The sequence below is a fragment of the Perca fluviatilis genome, chromosome 15, assembly GCF_010015445.1.
Source record: "Perca fluviatilis chromosome 15, GENO_Pfluv_1.0, whole genome shotgun sequence".
Classification (NCBI taxonomy): Eukaryota; Metazoa; Chordata; class Actinopteri; order Perciformes; family Percidae; genus Perca; species Perca fluviatilis.
The window spans coordinates 7,696,976-7,718,512 of NC_053126.1; the positions used below are offsets into that span (position 1 = coordinate 7,696,976).

Genomic DNA, 21,537 nt, shown 5'->3' on the forward strand with positions numbered 1-21,537 from the left:
TCTCTGGCGCTTTTTTTTCAAGGAGAAAGCTGTTGAGTCACTTTTTCCTTGTCCCCATTCTCTTCCTTCTATCTTTCGAAGTCAGCTGAATTCCCAAACACTACAATCTAAAAACCGAAGGGCTAAGGGCATTACGTCAGTTACGTGATGTGACATGACACTTTAAGGGCTACATATTAAGGACTGTGGGAGTTAAAAGAACAGAGAGGGCTGAGACAAGTTGCAAATGACCTGAAAACTAAAAATAGTTCCATCCAAAAAGTCCTTCGCTGCAGCATTTAAAACCAGGAAGACAAAAATTTAGAGGGACACGTTCGCACCCACTGAAGCCTACATTATAAGCTACCGCATAGCAGTGTCTTGCTGAATATTTCCAAATCATGTAGCTGTCACACTGACTGATTGCAAACTACAGTATGTCTGCCACATTTTCATGTAGGCTACATACAGTACATGCTTCATAGCTTAACTTAACACATAAAAATAATGTAAATCTTTCAAACATTAGGTGCGACCACACATAACTAGCAAAAGGATAGATACAAGCATGAGCTGAGGCTATTAAATATTCTGTTACTTCCAGTTCTAGAGTGTTAAATAAAAGTTTGTGAAGCATGTGTAGCTTCTAGTAGACAGTCAGACATTAGGACACTCCAGTTTCTCGTCAGGCTCGACAAGACATTTTAAGTTGTCTTTCATGGTAATGGCTGAGATACAGCATCCTTTTATTTTTATTTTTTTCAAAGCTGAAGTTTTAAGAGCCAAAGTGCTGGCTGTACATTACGTAGATGGGGAAAGTGAGGGAGAGAGACAAATAAACTGAGTGAGCCAATAAAACATGCCATTTTCCTAAGAGCCCCCCCACGGTGCCCACAGCTTGTTCGCCGCTTGTCACACAGGGACGTTCTTACAAGTCATCCCTTTTTTTTCCACCCATCCATCCATCCTTGCGCCCATCTAGCAAGCTACTTCAGAACAATTAAGGTTGACTTCATGCTCCACGGGGCTTTCCATCATAATGGAGAGACGAGTGAAACAAGGAAGGAGGCTCGTCGGAGGGATATTTAATTCATGTCACTCTCTCGCTGCCTGCATCTCTCCGTTCCCTGTCTTTTAGCACAGCTCACTGCCCCCAACATGGTGCAGTGCTGGGCTAGGCTACACTACGCTAACGCTGAGGGATAGACTATGGTCCATTTTAATGGAATTGTGCTGCTACGCTAGCGAAGCTCTACAGAGGATGCACTGAGCAGACGAGAGAAGCAAGCCAGCCCTATTCTAATGTGATTGTGCTCCTTCACTGCAGTCACTGCGGAGTAATGTGGCAACAGCATTTATGCATGACTGTGTGTATGCTGCATGTATACTTGTGTGTACGTGTGCTCTTTTAAGTCAGAAATAGACAGAGTTGATGGGAAGGAAATGGAAGAAAAAAAGAGGAAAAAGTGGTGCCATTAAGGAAGAAAGAGCTGAATCAAACAATGTTCCTGAAACCTATGAAAGGCAATGGACATAGCTTTGTTAAGTGCTGTGTGTGTGTGTGTGTGTGTGTGTGTGTGTGTGTGTGTGTGTGTGTGTGTGTGTGTGTGTGTGTGTGTGTGTGTGTGTGTGTGTGTGTGTGTGTGCGTGTAAGTGTGGATGGGTGCGCACGTAGAAGGAGTGCGGGGTGCAGCGGTTGCCAACTCCTTTCGACATGGCTTTGATAGATACAAGGAGAAATCTCTTACTACAATCTTCAAACACTTAACAGAACCGCGATGGAAAAAAGAAAGATAGAAGGGAGGACAGATAGACTTTCAAGATTAGATGAGAAATGCAGATGAGAGGAGATGATGACAGAGAAAGAAGGACTGCAGGAATGCAGGGATTTCTGGTTTGATGGAATAAAACACAGAAACGCCGCAAAGATTCGGGAGTAAAAGGTTTAAACGATAGCCTCTGCTCTGTCAAAAAAAAAGAAATAACTGTGCAATTGTAGCCCCTAACTCAAAAGCTGAGATGCCTTTTTCACTTTTTTTCAAACTTTTTTTTCAATGACCTATTTAAAAAATAAGTCAGCAAAATGTTTCCTGCCCCGTCTATTATCGGTCTCTCCCCCATCCTCCGACCCTCTTTTTCCAAAATGAAGTTCGAGGAGTGGGAGGTCCGTTATTCAGCAGCTCATCTAATTACATCAAACTTAAAGCACGTGACTGTTGTCTGACCTCCCAGCACGGTGTATTTTTATTCAAATCCCAAAGCAGCCTAAAGGCAAGACGTCATAGTATTTGTCTGCAGAAACAAGCCTAGAGAATGGACTGCACCGATAATCACAGAACAAAGACACTACACTGCACCAGAGAAAGAGATATGCACTGAAATGTGAGATGAAGATAACTGTGTGCGTGCATGCGTGTGCGTGCATGCGTGCGCATGTGTGTGTGTGTGTGCGCGTGTGCGTGTGTTGCACCACTCAGCATGATCAAGCCTCGCTGTCCTCTGAAGCAGTTAAGCGCTGACTGACTTGTCATTAGTCCCTTTTAACAAAGTTAGCATCACTTTACTTTTTCGCTGTGTGTGTGTAACAGTCGATTGGCGGCTGCAAAACATAGCTACACAGGCAGCCATTTTAAGATGTTCTCTCTGCCATCCATTCTAGTTTTGATGCCCCTCACCGGAGCTGATCATGCAATTTTTTGTTGAATATTTTTACAATATAATTTGTATATAAGCTATTAAATCAGCTGACGAACTTCAAAGATTATTTGGTGTCACGGCTGTGAATACGTTCACATTTAATAAAAAGGCAAAGTACTGTACGCCTTAAATGTACACATCTATTCCTGATGCAGTATGTTGCCATGTGCTCTTTTCTTTTCTTTGTCCCTGGTTTCTTTATTGCCTTCTGTCATTGTAACACACCACCCACAGGACTTGTTGGGGATCAGCCAGTATATGGAGTCATATATATCGAGGTGGCTATGAGGGTTTTTACCTTATAATAACTACCAGAAAATGTTTTTCAGCTATACATAGGGCTGGGTAGCGAATTTAATACTTTTTAGGCACTGCCGAAATTACCTCTGAAGTATTGAGTATCGAAAAATGCCTCGTCATTCAATACCAAAATTCAATACCTAAGGAGTAAATCTCATCAGCGTCAGTGAGCACCAAACAGCACGCAGCATGCTTCTACCAAGACCTAATCACATCTGTGATTGGCTGTCTAACGTTACACGTTGTAGGGACACGCAAGAAAAACTCTACGCAGAGACGGCTCCTAGAATTTAAATCTCTACTGAAGTCACTTAGAATGTTGGATAACAAAAAAAAAGCATTAAAATGGTGGAAGCTGTAGAGCTTTTTTTCCCCCGAAACCTCTGACTAATTGTAAATGTATGTCTTCTTGTACCCTGTTTTTTGTCTATGTAATGATTTTATTTCTGCATTCGTATTGCTTTGTATGTTTTTTTATTTTTTTGTTTCATAAGTTTGTACACTTGATGCTCACGTGCTATTATTGTTTACCTGATTCTCCGTATACTGCTTTTTGTCAATAAAAAAAATAAAAAAAACGTTACACAGAGACGGCTTACATAGTAGGAGCTGAAAGATTTTTTCAGAAGTCACGTTATTGGTATCGGTAAAGGTATCGAAAGTGTTTGAACGATACCCCTAGCCCTAGCTATACATCCTGAACAAGCTGTCAATTTAGACTCCCCTTCTCATGCGTTTAGTGTTACAAATACATATTCATGTCAACATAAATAAGCCATCAGGTCAACCTCCCTGAGGGCAATGTTAGTTGATATGCATCTGTGTGTATCTCAGGAGCATGAGTGACTGTAAGTGGTTATAATACAGTCTGAAAAACCAACCTCTGCCTCCTATCTCAGTCTCCCTCCCTCCACTATAACTGTGATTGACAAGTCCTCCGAAAAGATGCTTCTAGTTAATAAGAAGCTGTCGCTCATAATGTAGCAGTTTCCAGTATGTACCAAGAATTAAGACCCACTGAGGTTCTGCAGCTTAAAGACCGAGTGTAGTCTAATTTAATCAAACAATTTCAACATTAAGAAAATGAGGAAATGGTTCTTTTTGAAGGCTTGAGCCACAGGGAGATTTTTTTAAAAATATTATACTCACGTTGATGCAATGGCCTCGTGACACAACAATGAGGAATGAAAAGACTTTCACAGCCAGCGACTGCATGCATGTGTTATCTGTACATTAGTCAGGCTTAAGCGGAGATGACAAAATTTGCTCCTCCAAAGCTGCGATAGCTGCGTTATTCTCTTCAGTCTCCCAGTCGCCGAGCTTATGTTATATTTGTTGTAGGGTATTTCTGTCGGCTTATGGTGGCTGACAAGCGTCGAGTCAAGCAGATCAGAAATTCAATTTACTGCTGAGACACTTGGGTTAATCAACGAGAAACACAAAAAGATGGATAGACAAACCCACCGAAAAAATACACACACACGCACACATTATTCTGACAGTCATTTAAACACAAAAAAACACAAATGCACACAAGACAAACAGACAAGAGGATTAGTCTGATGTTAGCCAGGCAGTTGTTTGTTTATCCTTGTAACGACACCGCGGAGTGACAATACGCTCTATCTGGCACACACCAAATCACTTGTAGTGATAATGGCGAAAACAAATAGTTTGAAAGAGATTTTTTATGTTTATTTAATGTAGCAGTGTGACATGCAGACTTAGGCATCTCTCAGAGCATGAGCGGCTTCTTCAAAAATAGTGCGATTTGTTCGGTGGAAAAAGATAACGGCGAAAAAATGAACCCAAGCAGCAGCAGAAGGGCAAAATGGAGAAGATGAAGTATGTAAGGAGATTAAAGACTACAGTAAATGCCTACACTGCAAGTGCAACATCAAAATCAATTTATATTCCCGTTTAGCTATCACATAAAGAAGTGTTATTCCTTCCATCACAAGCTTTTTTCGATTAATTTAAGAGTGGAAAAGATGCTTTGGGTAGTAGGGGTCATAACTTTTAATTTGAACAGGGCCAGGGGTACCCATTCACGCAATTTTATTACAGAAAAGATTTTTTTTTGCAACTCCTGACCCGACTCATCTACCTGGCTACAGCTTGTCACTGTTAAAATGCACTCTTCTTTTGCGAGCATCTGTGCGCTTGTGTAATATGGAACTTTGTATGTGTGTGCGCGCGCTGCTCTGTGAGCGCGCATGTTGCTGTAATCTATGTATACACGGCTTCTGGTTCCTGAGGCTGAAGCCGAGGCTCTCCTGAGAGACTTAGGGAAGGAGCAACATAAGGGAGAAAAAGAAGTAAGAGAGAGAGAGAGAGAGAGAGAGAGAGAGGGCTGAGGAAAATACAGAGAGAGGAGGATAAAAGGAAAAAAAAGGAAAAGAGAAGAGGAAGGGGGAAGAGAGACGAGGGGAATATGGGTAGCACAAGAGACAACGTGAGAGAGGAGCTCACAGGCCAAGTAAAGCTCAAACTATGCAGCTCAAATAGAAACCTTCTATACTTTGGAACAGATGCCATTAGGGAAAGCCAGAAAGAAGAGGGAGATGAAGAAGAAAAAAAGAGGGAAATGTACTCATAGAAAAAGCTAACAGCTCCATTTCCTCTAGTCCCAGATATTCATTCTAATCGATTCCCTTTGAGAAGCAAGAGGCCATTTCTCATCTGCAAGATGGCTGCATCTAGCTATTGGATTTACACACACACTCAAACATACAGCGGCTGCGCACACACATGCACACGTACGTGTTTTCATATTTACTTTAACACACACACTCACACAAATGCTAAACAAACCAGGAATACAAAACAAAGAGAGCTAACAAGTGAAGTGGTGCCATGGGACTCTCACTGAGGACAGTCTTACCGAGGTAATAGGCTATCTGACAACACCCCCAACGATGCCATTATCGCACACACAGACACACAGAGCCAATTACGGACACACAAAAACAAATTGCCTTTGTTGGAAAGATATTGATAAAGTACATGCACATAGACACAAATGCATAAATATATATTGGTACAGAGGCACACAAGCACAATATTTCCTGCCCAGAGGTGTGTGACAGTGCTGCAGTGGTTGAGCAGGCTGGAGATGCTCTAGTTAAAGGACAGTGTGATTTAAGCCAAACAAAAACTAACATCTCGACACGATAATTGGACAAACTCATGAGTAATATTATAAAATGTTATTTCCATACACTCTCTTAGTCTCTCCCTCTCTTCTTCCCTCCCTTCCGTTCTGATTTGCTATTTGACACGACCACGAAGCAACAAACATGAGAGTCCTTCTACGTGTGTGTATGTGTGTGTGTGTGTGTGTGTGTGTGTGTGTGTAATTTTACCGCCTGTGGGGAGACAACAACAGGGATGGATGAATAATGTCCTTTGATCACAATATCGCCCCACACTGACACAAACGCCTGCATCTACTACATTAAAGCTGGTAGTTACTTCAAGTGTGTATATGATATGCCATGACAGCTGCCATGAAACACATACATACATTTAGGCACAGATAAAAGGTGTACAAGAGCACTAGAGCTGATCAATATGCATAATTAGAACATCTTGTTCATCCTGGGATCTATCGACAAATTTCGCCATTATGGATCAATACATTACACAAATACACTTGCAGCAAGTTGGCATGTGTGGATACCGAATGTGTGCTTGTGCGTCATTGTTTAATTAGGAAAATAGAAACATTGAGTAACAGTGGCGGCTACAGGGTTTTACTTTTTACCATCACGGAGTCCAGTTAGTCCCAAATGAAAGCTGTATGTCGACTTACTGTACAAACATAATAACTCTTAACCCTCCTATTCCGGGCAGAATTGGCCGATTATATGAAGAAACAAAGGCTTCCACACTACACTAGGCATTTGAACATATACAATGAGTGATGAACACCTTTTTATTGGTTTTCTATTGTTAAACAAACCTTAAGCATCTGTTGTGTTACTGGTAAAAAGGACCACCACAGGACCTCCACACACACACACACACACACACACACACACAATTCATGCCATGACATAGTTGCGTCCCCTAGCGAAGCTATATGTGTAATTTGCTAGGGGCCAGGGAATGCATTATGCCAATGAGGGTCCTCACAAGTATAGACAAACACGTGTTTGCATGTATGTCAATGTGGTACGGAAGGTGATTACTGTGCAGGAGCAAAGGCAAGACTGATGTGGCAGTATGCAGAACACATACGCACACACACACACACACGCACAAACATACATGTTCATATCTGCTACACTGCTAAGGAAGCAGAGATATATATATATATATATATATATATATATATATATATATATATATATATATATATATATATATATATATATATATATTCTTCAACTGAACACTTTTAGTTTTATTCAGAAGCCAAGTGTTTGTTATTCTTCAAGAAGCTAAACAAAGAGGGACATCTCCCATCGCTGCTGTTAACACATCTGGTGCATTCAGACCTTGATTAAATTCACAAGGCGCGCTCTAAAAAAAATAAATGAAGAGAAAAAGAAAACAGCTGCAGCAGCAGAAGACAGACACATGGAACTAGAAGTTTCAATATGTGGTTCCGAGTTAGGGTAGGCACTAACAAAGACTTAGGAAATGCAGAGACTGTTCGTGCCCAACATGATCCAGTTGCCATTATTGACCTCTAAGCCAGTCGATAACCATTTAACGAGAGAATTACAAGAAGCCAATCAACAAGCCAGGCCATACTCACAGGCCGCACAATTACAGGGGGATAAAGTAATGAGAAAGGGCAAGCTTTAAAAAGTTGATGCAAGAAAGAACAAGAGCGACAGAATTACAAGAGACAAAAGAATGAAAGAGAGAAGGTACGGAATGTCAGCAATGAGCAAAATAAGACAAATTGAGATTTTTTTTCTTTTTCTACCCACCCAGTTTTAAAAAGGAGCTGCCAGGGTTGTACATGGGTTGTACCTTTGCGGTGAAGTGCTGAGAATGCAGCAATGGAGGACATTTTTTTTCCTTCAATCAATAATGTATTCTTTTCAATACAGGCGAGTGGCGCATTATTCAACAAAGGCTGAAAGAGGCATGGAAGGGACTAACGCAGGGAGATTTATCTAATTAACAAGCACGAATGAAAGACAGAGAGGAGGATAGAGAGATGGGTTGAGGGACAACACAAGAAGAAGAAAAAGGAAAGAAAGCAAAGACAGAGGAGATGAGGCGTAAATAATCTTTTTTTTTTTTTTTTAATAGGGATGCTCTCCGATAGTATTCTCTACAGGTTTACATGGAGTCCTCAGCCCAAGAGATTTAGCCTCCAAGTGACAGGGCAAAGGAATCACACACACACACAGAATATATCCAGTGCACGTTGAGGCATTAAGGCATATACAGTATACGCATGAAAATGTCATGCACGTCTATGCACACACAAGTATGATGGCATAATCGCAAATAGACAAACACACTGAGGGTCTTACAAGGCGTAATCATTGGAGGCGAGTTTCTCCTCATATTTCACATGAGGATTAGCGAAAATCTGCATGGAACTAGGCGGCAGAAAGACTCTACTTACACTTCTGAGGGTAGACGTATAAAACCTTAACCTACAGAGGGTGAGGAGTTATATAAACTTTAAAAGGAAAATGTAAACCTTAAGGAGAGGATACAGCAGAGGACCCACTGGGAGAATCTTAATCCTTGTTTGGGAGGGAAGCACACTGCAGCACTCACTAAACAGATTTAACTTTATTTTTGTGTGCATCATCCTGCTGACTTTGAATTTAAGTGATGGACAGGATGACAATAAATTGTTCAGTCTAACATGTGAGACAGAAGAGATACATTTAAGGACCATTTATTTACAAAAGAAAGTTATTTTAGCTAAATAGGAATAACAAATATAACTATTTGGTGGCAACTTGTGCTGAAAGATTAGTTTTTGGTAAATAGATGAAATCATTTATCAGACAAATGTTCGCTGAATCTACCTTCTCAAATTTCTCATTTCTCATATCTTTATGAATGGAACATACTTTGATTGTGGCTTGTGCGTCGGTAAGGACATTTTAAGAATTAATCTTGGTCTTAATGAAATTACGATCAGCATTTTGTACGACATGTTATAGTATGAAGGTTTAAAAGGAAAACATAATTGAGGGATTGATTGATTTATAATTACAATAATCAGTTGCAGGCCCAATAACTAGGAAGTATTGTGGGACAGCTGTGATTATTTCCCCAACACATCAAAACTCCTCGTGCAAATTTCAATTTATGGTTTAATGTTTTAACGTTTCGATTTTTTTGACCTCTACGCTCACATCTTTGGCCTCGACCAAACCTCCAGCTTGGATTTTATCTTTTTAAAAATCTGGTGTGAACCAACCATGATTATCCTGTAATGTGTCCTCAGCTACACACTACATTAACTGTTCTCAGGGGAAAACATTCCCATCCCCAAAATGTTCAGAAGAAACGTCGAAGTAGCAACAACGACGACAAACTTCACGAACTGTGACGTGAATTTGAAGCTAACGCAGATAGACAGATAGATACGTTGGGAGAAAAGATGGAAAATGTGAGAAAGAAAACAAAGTGAAGACAAAGTGGTGGGTCGAGCACTTGAAAGTGGATTATTTTCGCCTCATCTGCTCCTGCAGAGGAAACACTGCTGTCAGGGAGCTGAATTGCTGCTGTTTCAATGACACTCGCTGACAGGGGACATGTGCTGTGTGTATGTGTGCTGCTGAAGTAGGTGGAGTGTGGCAGGTGCCAATCAGGACATTCTGTAATTCCCCTCCACTCAGCCTCGCCTCTGGTCAGACTGAGAGATTATCCCTCCTTCATTTCCCCTCTCCACCTCTATTTCAACACTCACCTCCCTCCACTTCTGCCCTATCCTCCAACACTTATCCCCTTCTCTCCTCTTAAAAAGGAGCCACATGTAGCATTACAGGATCAATAAACCATTACCGCAGTAACTTTAAGACATTTGTATATTTGCTGTAAACAAACAAGGTAGTCGCTGAGTGGCTCCACAGCAGGCATATCCAATGTCGGCCAGTTTTTCATACGGCCCGCAACCTCCATTTGTCAAAGACAAGAGCAAGAGGCATGTGTTGTAAGCTTAAATGTTAACAAACTATGCATTACGCATTATAAGTCATGTTTAAAATGAACATGAGGTTAAGATTTTTTTTTTTATCAACTTCAGATTTAAGGTATTCCAAACAGTATGTTCGGTTATCTGACTACAGATGTAAAAATAATAATTAGATTTGTTCATGCCTGAGTGGTGTTGATTTGGTTACATTGCCATTAAAAAAAAAGATAACTGTGACAATGAAAATAAAAATTGTTATACATCAGTGCATTTCTATGTAACTTTAACTGTTAAAAATTCTCTAAATCTCCTCTTTAGGGCAGTGCAAGAAAAGACAAACACTAGTGGCACTAGGTTGTGAAAAAAGAAGCTAGGATTTATCAAAAACTGTTGGCACTGACAATACCACCGGATAAGGCCCCGGTTTCATTTGTTAATAATATAACAATAATTACACAAAGATATATGTCAATAATTTGACAATGGACAAAATGCTATATGTAGCATCTTTAAGTCTGGCTAACACACTGTCTGGTAAGCCGTCTTTGATCTTCTGGGCTAATAACACAGATAAGAATATCCTCATTGTGAATCTGATGAATCCCAAGTGCTAAGCACTGCCTCGTGAAACCACAGTATCACGTGATGTTCATCTCTTTCTATTCACAGTTCAAAGTGATTGGCAGGCGAGAGGCATTGCCTATTCAAACGTAAGAACCAATGGGGTCTCCTGCACTTTGTCTGAAGGAATCCTGCACCATGAATGGAGACTTCCAAGATTACAGCTCATTGTACCACGCAGTTGCCGTAAGCCAAACTTGCAAACACCCACTCCTTCCATATTTCCTCACCCTTTCCTCTTCAGTCATCATTTCGTCTTCCCTTTCTTCTGTTCTCTAGCTGCTTTTGAAGTACTCTCTTCTTCTACTGTTTCCTCCAACACCTCTCTGCAGGTACTTACCTCATTCTCCTACCCCCTTTATGTCCTCCACGCCATCTCTTTTCACCAATGCTAGCCTGGTTCCTATCTCTGTTTCCTTCTCTTGACACCAGCTACACTGATATTTGAAAGGTGATTGGCAAGGCTTTCCCCCAGTCTGTTAGCATGATATTATTAAGATATTATTACTATTTTACTGGCTCTCGACAGCCCCAACCGCCAAATGTGTAAAAGGTGACAGGTGAGTGTGTGCTTGATTTTCTCGGTTCAGCAAAGACTCAAAGCCAGAACTTTTGGCAAATCACTCCAAACCAAATCATTCAATCGTCGGTTAATGTAAAGATTTTAATTTACCCAATCACCCATTCAGTCTGATCCATACTACATCACACTGCATGAAAAGTGGGATTTTCGTCAGTATTCGGCACTGTATATTGTCGTGGAACTTCAGGTTTACGGCTGTACACGGCAATTTACAGGCAACACCGAAAACTGCCGTAAATTGTCAGAAATTGACGTGGGCCTTGCTTGGCAGTTGTCCCCCCATGACCCCCCCTCCCTCTAATTCTAGGGGAGGCTTTCACATGTAAATGAAAATGCTGTGAGCTATACAAATGCAAATCATGGTAGCAGCAGGGGGAGTTTTACCCCAGGTGACATTTTTCTAAAAGGTATTAACTTAATTTTAAGAAAATCTCTTAAAATAGATCAGACTCAGTATAGCCTAATTGTAGACTCTTCAATTTTAGCTTGAATTGATTTATTTAATGAAAGTATGCTAGATTAATTACTTTGTATATCATTAGCAATGACCAATGTTATGTAAAAAAGATACACAAAACAATTTATTTCAACAATTAGTTTTACAGGCTTTGCCACAAAAGGTAAAATGTGCATTCCATGATTCAGTCGCAGTCTCCTCGAGCTCAACCACTGTGCATAGTGTCATGACTACAGTGGCCTTTCTTTGGTCTTGCTCATCCAACACTGTCTGGTGGAATGGAGACAGAGGCTCCACTGTACAATTTTCTAAGAGAAGTCTTTCTGCTGACACCAAAACACTGGGCTTCACATAAAGCATATCAGCTTTGTCATTGCATGACAAGGTCCCAACCATTTCTCTTCTTAAAATACTGGCAAATTCAGCACCATATTCACATGTCCATGGCATATGAAGCTGCTGGCTCTGCTGAAATGGCCTCATAATCCAGACTTCAATAGTCCTATTGTTATTAAACTTTCCCAGTAATCCATTATAACTCACTGTAATTCACCTCCACACCAGTGGGTGCGCTGTTCGCGCCCTGCTGGTTAATCTGCTCCACGGTCTCTCTATCATACTGCCCCGCCCCCTACCCCCGCCCTCACTGCTTCCATTTGAAAAAAATCGGCGGGACATGGGAGATGAGTCTGAGAGTTGGAGCAAAAACTTCCGAAACATGGGAATATTTCAGGCCAAATGGTAAAAGAGTTGTCGGTACACTCTGTCAAACTTCACTTGGAAACACACAGGAGTTGTTCAAGACGTTTGGAGCGTTTTTTCTCTCCTCCATGTCTCCTCCGGGGCTCCAAAGATGCGCTCACAGAAAAGAAGACAACGTAAGTATATGATTATTAATGAAATGGCGAGCTAGTCTGTACTGTTTATTAACTCTTGATCGTACAATGACTGTCTTTGGATGTTAAACAGGCTACTTAGACTTGGCAGTAATGTTTTAAACCCCACCAAGTTTAAACGCGAGCAGCACAGAGCTGTGGCTGCTTTCAGCGCCATTCATTATTGAGGCAGAGCTGAGTGGGTGAGTTGTTTTATAAAAGTGTATTTTTCTTGTCTCGTAATTTTCAGAAAGCAGTCCGCCGTCTTCACAACTCTGAGACAAACTGTAGCAGACGCTACGAACCGGAGCAAGGGTAAGATTTAAAGAATATGCTTTCATTTAATGAATTTCATTAACTCTTCTGTATAAGGACATAGATACGTTAATAGATACCGATCTTAACCATAGTTTTTTTTTTTTTTTACAGACTAACCTCGACTCATAACGAGGCTGTGACCTATATTTGCTCGGAGCTGTCTGCAAGTCCAGATTTACATGACGCTGATAATGACGCCATTGTGTGTAAGTAATTTTTACTTTTTCATCTTTCCATGTTTAATTTTACTGTGACTTATGTTTTTTATTCATACCACTCTCATTTCATTGTAAGACACATTACGAGACAGCAAGCAGGAGCTTCAGCTAGAAACAACCAGATGTGGCATCGCGGGTAGAAGCTGTGAAGAGTTCAGCTTGGAGTCGGTCGAGAAGAAAAGATGGTAAGATTAGATCCGTTTGGTCAATGTGAATATTTTTTAGGTGCATTCATAGGTGTGTTGTGTCCATAAATAAATATCACGCAGTACTGATTGTCTTTATTGATTGATTTTACAGCTGCTGGATGCGAGACAGTGCTGGCTGCGGGTGAGGTGGGCATTTGGAAGTGCGCCACCATAGACATACAGGACAACGCACCACAGAGGTCTGCTAAATGGACCGAATTCTGCCGGTTACCTCCAGCTCCGAGGCAGCCGCGGGTTAGATGTGGACGGTGCTGCTTCACGTGAGCTTGGGATATTTGTTGTGTGTGCTGTGTGTCTCCTATGCTTTGTACATAGTTTTTTTTTTTCTGATTGCGTTTGTGTTTTGTGTCAATAAAGCTCTATCTTTGAATAAACAGCACGTTCCTGGCAAATCATTTTAACTATGATAATCATGACATGAATATACTACATAGCATATATTAAATAAATAAATAAATAAATATATATATATATATATAATTTTATTATTATAATAATAATGGCCCAGGTTGACCAATAGCCTAACCCGTGACAGACCTGTCAACCAATCACGAGAGATTTTTCTTGTTTAAAAGTAGTGGTTTCATCCAATCCTGAGTGAGGAAATTCCAGCCAGGCCAGACGTTCTCTGGCCAGGCGCCTATTCATATTCTAATTAGATCCATTAACACCTCCGCGGGGGGTCTCCACATACGTCATGGTTCGTTTCCGACAATATGTGGCACAGACGAACGTGACGTTCGCAGCCTGTAAATTGTCGATAACTGCCGAAAATTAGGGGGATTTCCGGGCGTTTACAGGCATTTACGGGGACGGAAATCCCACTTTTCATGCAGTGTCAGGTGTTTCACAACTTCATCCATTCATCAACAACAACCATGAAGTCAAACACTCATCCAGCAATCATCCGTCCACCCATGATCCTCCATACCTTATCAGCCATGATCATGGACGAGCCTCCGTGGATGCCCAGGATGGGTATGAGCGTCTGCGAGGAAATAAAATCCAAAATCTGGGCGATGGCCTCCTGGTCGGTGCCATCCCCAAACACCACACCGTGGATCTTTGTCCCGGACATCAGGTCGCACATGTGGGTGATGATGCTTTTCGGGTCGGTCTCATTGACCAGCAGTGTGACCACGTTGACGTCGATGGGGTCCTCCTTGCTCCACAGTGCCCGGATGTCCCGCTCTGAGATGTAGCGTGTGCGTCCCAGGATCACCGCAATGTTCAGGACCGGCACTTTTTCCGAGGCACTGCCAGTTCGCTGCTTTTGAGCCGCCACAGGGTCCGCAATCAGGGTCACCGCCACCAGGAGAGTCAAGGACAGCAGCACACTATTACTACCGCTGCTACTGCTGCAACTGCCGCTCCTTCTACTCCTCTTACTCCTTTTGCTGCTGAGGGACATAATGCCAAACCACTTCATCCCCTGCATGGGAAATGAATGAGGGAAAACAGAAGAGATGAAGACAGATCAAAAAGAGGGAAGGAGGTGGCAGAGAGAAGTGTGGAAAGATGATGATAGAGAGACAGGGAAGATATATTGTCAATGCACAGCCCTTCGAGCCCACACATTTAGGTTGCATCTTTCTTTTTTATTCCATTTCTTCTCAGTAATGTTATTAAACACATAAACCTTGTGGAGAGGGAGATGGCCTTGAGAGGAAGTTGCGGAGGGGTGAGAGAAAGAGAAGATGACTAACAAGTATATACTTTATGGTCACGACGCTAGGATCAGATGATTCAGGAGCAAGCTGTGCTGTTCGGAAGAGGCAGGCAGACAGTTATATAGTTTACAAGTGTAATATCTCAACCTTCAGAGATTGACAAGCAAGTAATAAGGGGGGCGCTATAAGTGACAGTGACATGTATCCTCCTCAAACTGTATTGAACATTCATATATATTTGGTTCTATTACAATTCCAATGTTGTGCAGGACAATAATATTATGTGCATGTATGCTTGTGTAAGAGAGTAATATAACGGTGGGTAATTTGGGTTTCATATTATAAAGTTGAAGTCTATATTATATATATATTATAATATGGGGAATAGGGTTCTTGCAATACAGTATAACTCAAAGTACTATAGTACTAATAGCGAACGTCGTGTGGATGGATGAAAGGTTATACTTACATCATTTATTATTACTTTATTTTGCTAACATGAGATATTTACACAGCTAAACGTCATATTTAACATTACGAAAATTACATTTCTTAAGATTGAAGTTTGCAATCATTAGTAAATGTTAGCTTATTGTGTTGCCAGAACTCGCGAGTTTGTTTCCGAGACCACAACAGGTCTCGAAACAAAATTCATTTTCTCCTGATTTGGCTGTCTGAAATGTACCATTTTAGTGTCAAAATGTTTGGGAGATATGTGGCTCATGAAAAATGGGTCCACACCCATTTTGAATGTTATCACTCCATTCTGGACTCCACTCTTACCATGTCATCTTACAGTGCAGCGGTCGAGCAGCTGCTCTGAGCATCAAATATTGACATGGATGGGTGATCAGGCTTACCTATGGATGATAACAGCCTACTGAACCAACTAGGAGGTAGAGTAGGGCCATACCACCACATATCTATGGTAGTGATAGCAACTGATAATGGCCATTTAATTGGCTGATCACATTTGAAGCGGATGAATAGAAAGGACATCACAGTGCAAGCACAACACTACTGGAGCTGAGTGGTAATAATTGACATATACATATCAAGAAACTCTGATGTGAATAGTGAAAATAGCAAAAGAAAAAATACACATACTGTGTTTAATAAAGTGAGTTACACCTGCCCCATGATGCTGATGCTGGTTTAAGCATTTCCACGTACTACTACTATCTATTAGACTCTTATATAGAAGATTCAACGTACACAGCTAAAAATAAACAAACAGACTGATAGCTTGGGATGCCACTCCAGGCCTCGGACAGGGGGGCAGAGGGTTGGATGGGGGTTTCCTCAGTTGAAATAAATGTTTGTGTATGTGTCTTTGAGAGTGTTCATGTATTACTCTGCACCAACCAACATCATCATCACACACAAATTACAATCTATACCACAACTCCTCTCCCCACAGAGATACAAATTAATCCTGGACCTCCTTGGGTGTCCAATGCTCAGAGAGCATAAAACACTTAGCAAGTGTGTGTGTGTGTGTGTGTGTGTGTGTGTGTGTGTGTGTGTGTGTGTGTGTGTGTGTGTGTGTGTGTGTGTGTGTGGGTGTGTGTGTGTGTGTGTGTGTGTGTGTGTGTGTGTGTGTGTGTGTGTGTGTGTGTGTGTGTGTGTGTGTGTGTGTGTGTGTGTGTCTATCATCATCTGTAAGACATATGAGCAGGTGTGCTGAACAGTAGAGCGTGAGCAAAATCAGAAGGGCATGAAACATATGGTCACATTATGTGTCCATGCACTGCTGACGATTTATGGATTCACTGACAGGACCACGAGTTTTTTGCATCCGTACAGAGCCTGTTGGTGCATGATGGATTCACAGGACCCGTCATTTAATAAAACTAGCACGGATTTAGGCACTGAGATCAAAAGATCATAAGAAACTAGTCTCATCTGAATTGTTCCGTCCCATTAAAGTGATGGTTCGGAGTAATTTCACCAACGAAAAGAGATACAACAAAAATATGTATTCATTTAATGATTAAATAAGGTAGTGTCTCCAAACTTACCTGAATTATAACTTGTCTCCTGCTAGTTGTACTACAGCACTTTTAAAAAATAAGTTAAATTAATAAATATTTTTGTTGTATGTCTTTTCGGTGTAATTTGTAGACGTCCCTAAGCACTGGTCTTACTGCCGGTAGCAGTAGTGCAGAGAGCAGAAGCCAGCAGGCAAGTGTTATTTAAAATAAACTCCTGGTGTACTTACAAACTTTCCAATCCATCGATTTATGAGTACATAACCTATTTGTACTAGTGTAGAAGTTTGGTATCATTCCGGGCATTATTAGTGGGGTAATGTACAAGATACACTCTTGGATCCATTAGCGCCTGCACTATTCAGCTGATATGTTCGACCCAGGTGAAAAAAGCTTCTGGGGGGGTGTTTGGCTCGAAGTCGTGGTGCAAAGGACCCTAGGGTGAAATTACTCCGAACCATCACTTTAAAATAAGCAACAAAACAACACTGCAGAAATGTCTTCTCATAAGCAACCAGTAAAATAGAGTGACTCATACAGATTCAATAGTTACTAAGGACACGATGTTTTCAATCCTGCTTCTTTGTCTACTAGTCTCTCAGTTAACAGGATACCTCAAAAAAGGGCTCAGTTTGGCCAAGGGCAATAGAACAAGTAATTGCAGATCTGGATTCAGGTGAAGACATTTCTTCTTTATAACGTTGTTTTATTGCATGATAGGAAATTTTTTAGCTTTTCTTGCTGCTATTATCCCATGAACTTGTGCACTTGAATGACATTATTATATCATATGTATCCAGTCACTATATATTACTGCTATACCGGTATGTGTGATGATGCAGATCTGGATCTACTTTAAATGTACACTTTAAAATAGTACATTTTGGTGAGACGATGGTGATTTGCACTCTGTATACTGTAGTTAGACACAGTTGCTGTCTAACGTGGCTTCTGAGTTTCTCAATTGTCATCAACGTTTTTTTAAAGAATCCTTATCAGAATACCTTTTTGGTTATGTGATAAAGTAAAGTTTCCCATTACTGTCCAACCCTGCTTGCCCCAAAAACCGCAGCTGCATTGTCTATTTGTAAGTATGATGATGGCTTTAGATTATTTTCTGTGGACTAGGATTTGTCATACCTTGTGATTCTGTAATGAAATTGAGACTCCAGCGGAAGGCCCTGTTTTGAGCTGAATAATGCATGTTGGCTCACTGTGTCATCCTGTGTTTTTTTAAACAAGCCAGAGGACTTCTTGTCCCTCCCTACCCAACTGAACATGAACACTGTTAGAGCATACCTGAGGATGAATCATCCAAATCTAGGTCCATTCACTTTAGATTGAGCACCAGTGGCTTCATAGATTCTCAGTGTCTCCGTCAAAAAGCAGTCATCTTCCGTCAGCCAACAGCTGTAGGACTATATGAATGCTTGCCCTGACAGTTTGTGAAATCACTTAAAGCTATAGTACGTAGTTTCTGACCCCATGAGGAATTCTATAGTCTGACAAGCCAGACCCACATCAAGATGTTGGGTCTGGGAACTCACCATTGGCAGGGCTCATTCCGAGGGGCGGGATAAACGGTTAAAACTTTTGCCGTATCCGGTCGGCAAAACTCTTCCTTTTTTAAGAATGACTTCAGTGCCGACTTCATCTTAACTTTTTTTTTTTAAGCCCACACAGAGTTTGGTTTTTCCAGCTCGCAAGCCAACAGAGAGTTGCTAGCCTGACCCTGCCGCTAGGATGCGTCTAGATTTCTAGGCTTGGAATTCTAAGTTATGACAGCCAAACTGTCGGCGCATCCACATGATACAAGCCTTTTGTGATCATGCACCACCACCCACCCAACCTCCCCACAGTTGCTTGTAACCAAGGAGGACACAGAGCATTAAAAAAAACATGGACTCTTCAGAAGAGGTAATTATCGTAGCTTGAGTTTCTGCCGTGCGAAAGTTGCCGGACGACACCATTTTCTGAACACAGCCACACTGACAAATACAGAGAGAGCTGTGTGGAACTGATAGGCTTAATTAGCTTTGTTTCAACTCATTTGGCAATGGCTTGAATGTAACGGACAGTCATTAATATAAAAAAAGTTATAAACTAAAGCTTTTATTCTATAGGACTGAATTATAGAGTGTGGTCTAGACCTACTCTATCTGTAAAGTGTCTCGAGATAACTCTCTTATGATTTGATAATATAAATAAAATTGAATTGAATTGAATATGCATTTCTCAGTGGAACGATGGATCTTTAAATCTTGCTTCATACATTCATTCGCGTTCACAGAGAGACACAAAATATCCACAGCCACTTGTACGATTGGTCAATGAACAGCTTCACCAAACATTTCCAATCTTTAACATTTTCTGTTGCGGGCTGCCCTTTCCGGTCTTGCTCAAGAGCACCTGAGTGGGGAGGACTCTTGCTGTCAAGAGGCATTCAACTCAAGCCTTCCAGTTGAAGGGCCGTCTTCATAATTACTAGACTGTCCTCCTGCTGCTGCTATTATCATATGAAATATTACATTTCACTATTAATATCACAGTATCAGTCGGACCATCAAACTATTAAAATGCTTTTCATCAGCAGTTTCTGGAGCTCACAGGAGAGTCACAGTCTGAGCAAAGGAGCTGAATAAGCTCCAGACTGCATCAATACTGTTACATCAATGCTTCCATATGTACTGTACACATACTGTACATACAGGATTGGAAATCTATGTGTTGCCTCTATTTTCACGAATACTATGTATGAACTGAGGATAATACAATGCAACTAGGCCATTTCAGGACATGCATCCTCCTCAAAACGTATTTAGAGAAAACACACACCCACATATTTCACTATAGGTAGCTTCAGTACTGGTACATGGCAAAACCAGCAATATAAAAAAAGGTCACACTGGTACCAATTTGGCGTATTATGGTATTTATAGTAATATGCAAGTTCATTGTTCAAAGATTATCTTTCAGTTCCAATGGGTGGTATGGAAATCTTTCCTTGTCCTAACTGCATCATCATTGGAGGATTTAAGGCCAAGAAGGATAGCAGGAAAATTGTCAGAAGAGGAGAAAAACAGGCAGAGAAAGTAAAGGCAATGCAGACAAAAAAATATAGTGAGAAAGATAAAATAGGAAGAAACAGTGAAGAGAGAGAGAGAGAGAGAGAGAGAGAAAGAGAGAGAATCCCCAGCCAAATCGGATTGGGGCAGTTTGTCGTCACACAAAGGCTGGCGTTTCTTGGCATCTCAACAGTAAATGATGTTTGGCAGGCACATCCATATTACTGGCTATCATGTACAAACACACATACACACACACACACACACACACACACAAACACACAATCTAAAATATAATCGCTTTCTCAGTGATCAGTGAATAACAAAGTGAAATATGATAAAGGTGGGTTTTTTTCTTCTCTATCATGTGTGTTCCTTTTCAGGAAATCTGAAACACATTCCACACACACACACACACACACACACACACACACACAAACACAAACACTAGCACTGAAATGTCTCTTACCACAATGCCCACATGGCTTCATCGCCACAAAGCCCACGTTTCTGGTCCACACACAACTAGGTTTCACACGCATCAATAATTCAGCCGCATTAGCTTTACATGATGAATAATATGATTGCATTTAGTGCTGCGGTCACATTGGTTCTTCCTTCTATTTTCCTAAATGGCATTAAAATTAGATTAGCAAACTATACACACTCTATGGATATGATTTATTTACATAGTCAGGGCTGGAATGGTTGATACAGAGGATGATAAATGTTTTAAGATGCCACGGCCCAGAGGACGCATGTGTATGTGTACATACTTTCTGGTTTGTAGAAGACAACACTTAATATTGTATTTCTTTTCCCCATTCCACATTGGCTCCTCGATTACTCTACATTCATTCATCGCCTATTCATCTATTCACTGATCTGTCATACCGCTTTCATCCTTTTATAGTTCCTCCAACTTCAATCACGTTTTCCCTCACTGCATTGACTTAAGCAAGAAATTGTAACTGAATGTTCAAAACTTGAGCAAAAAAACATTTCAATTCACTACTTTTCTGTGAATATACCGAAGAGGATTAAACGAGATTACATCATCAAATGAGTAAATGGAACCTCCTCACTAGAGGCAGATCTCTGCAAGCAGTTCACAGTCATCCACTGGTCATGCACAAACTGCAAATCATTTTGATCTCGTAAAAGAAGAATATAATCTAACAATGCATCCTGTATTTTGTCCTTTTCTTCTGATATAAGCCACATTGTTTTTTTAGGCTATCCCTGCGGAGGACAGTCAGCATTCTGGGATTCAGGGTGCTGCTGCAAAATAGCCTCGGGAAGGAACTTGTTTTGGTGGAACGTGTGTTCAAAAGTTGTTTTAGTCGTGCAACAGAAAACTCCTATTGGACAGATAGTCTAACTAGCAGTCTGGATTTACCCTGCAGAGATCTGAGGAGCAGTTAACCATAG

The 21,537-nt window shown here is 40.9% G+C and overlaps 1 protein-coding gene across 1 annotated transcript in view; it reads right to left on the reverse strand.

Annotated features, from left to right (window-relative positions):
- The window catches only part of grin2aa (glutamate receptor, ionotropic, N-methyl D-aspartate 2A, a), a 154,089-nt gene that overhangs the window by 127,150 nt on the left and 5,402 nt on the right, over positions 1-21,537 (reverse strand). The window contains exon 2 of the mRNA XM_039824234.1: positions 14,312-14,812. Coding sequence (XP_039680168.1) covers positions 14,312-14,809 — 498 coding nt within the window. The 5' untranslated portion in view covers positions 14,810-14,812. The remainder of the gene's footprint in view (positions 1-14,311; positions 14,813-21,537) is intronic.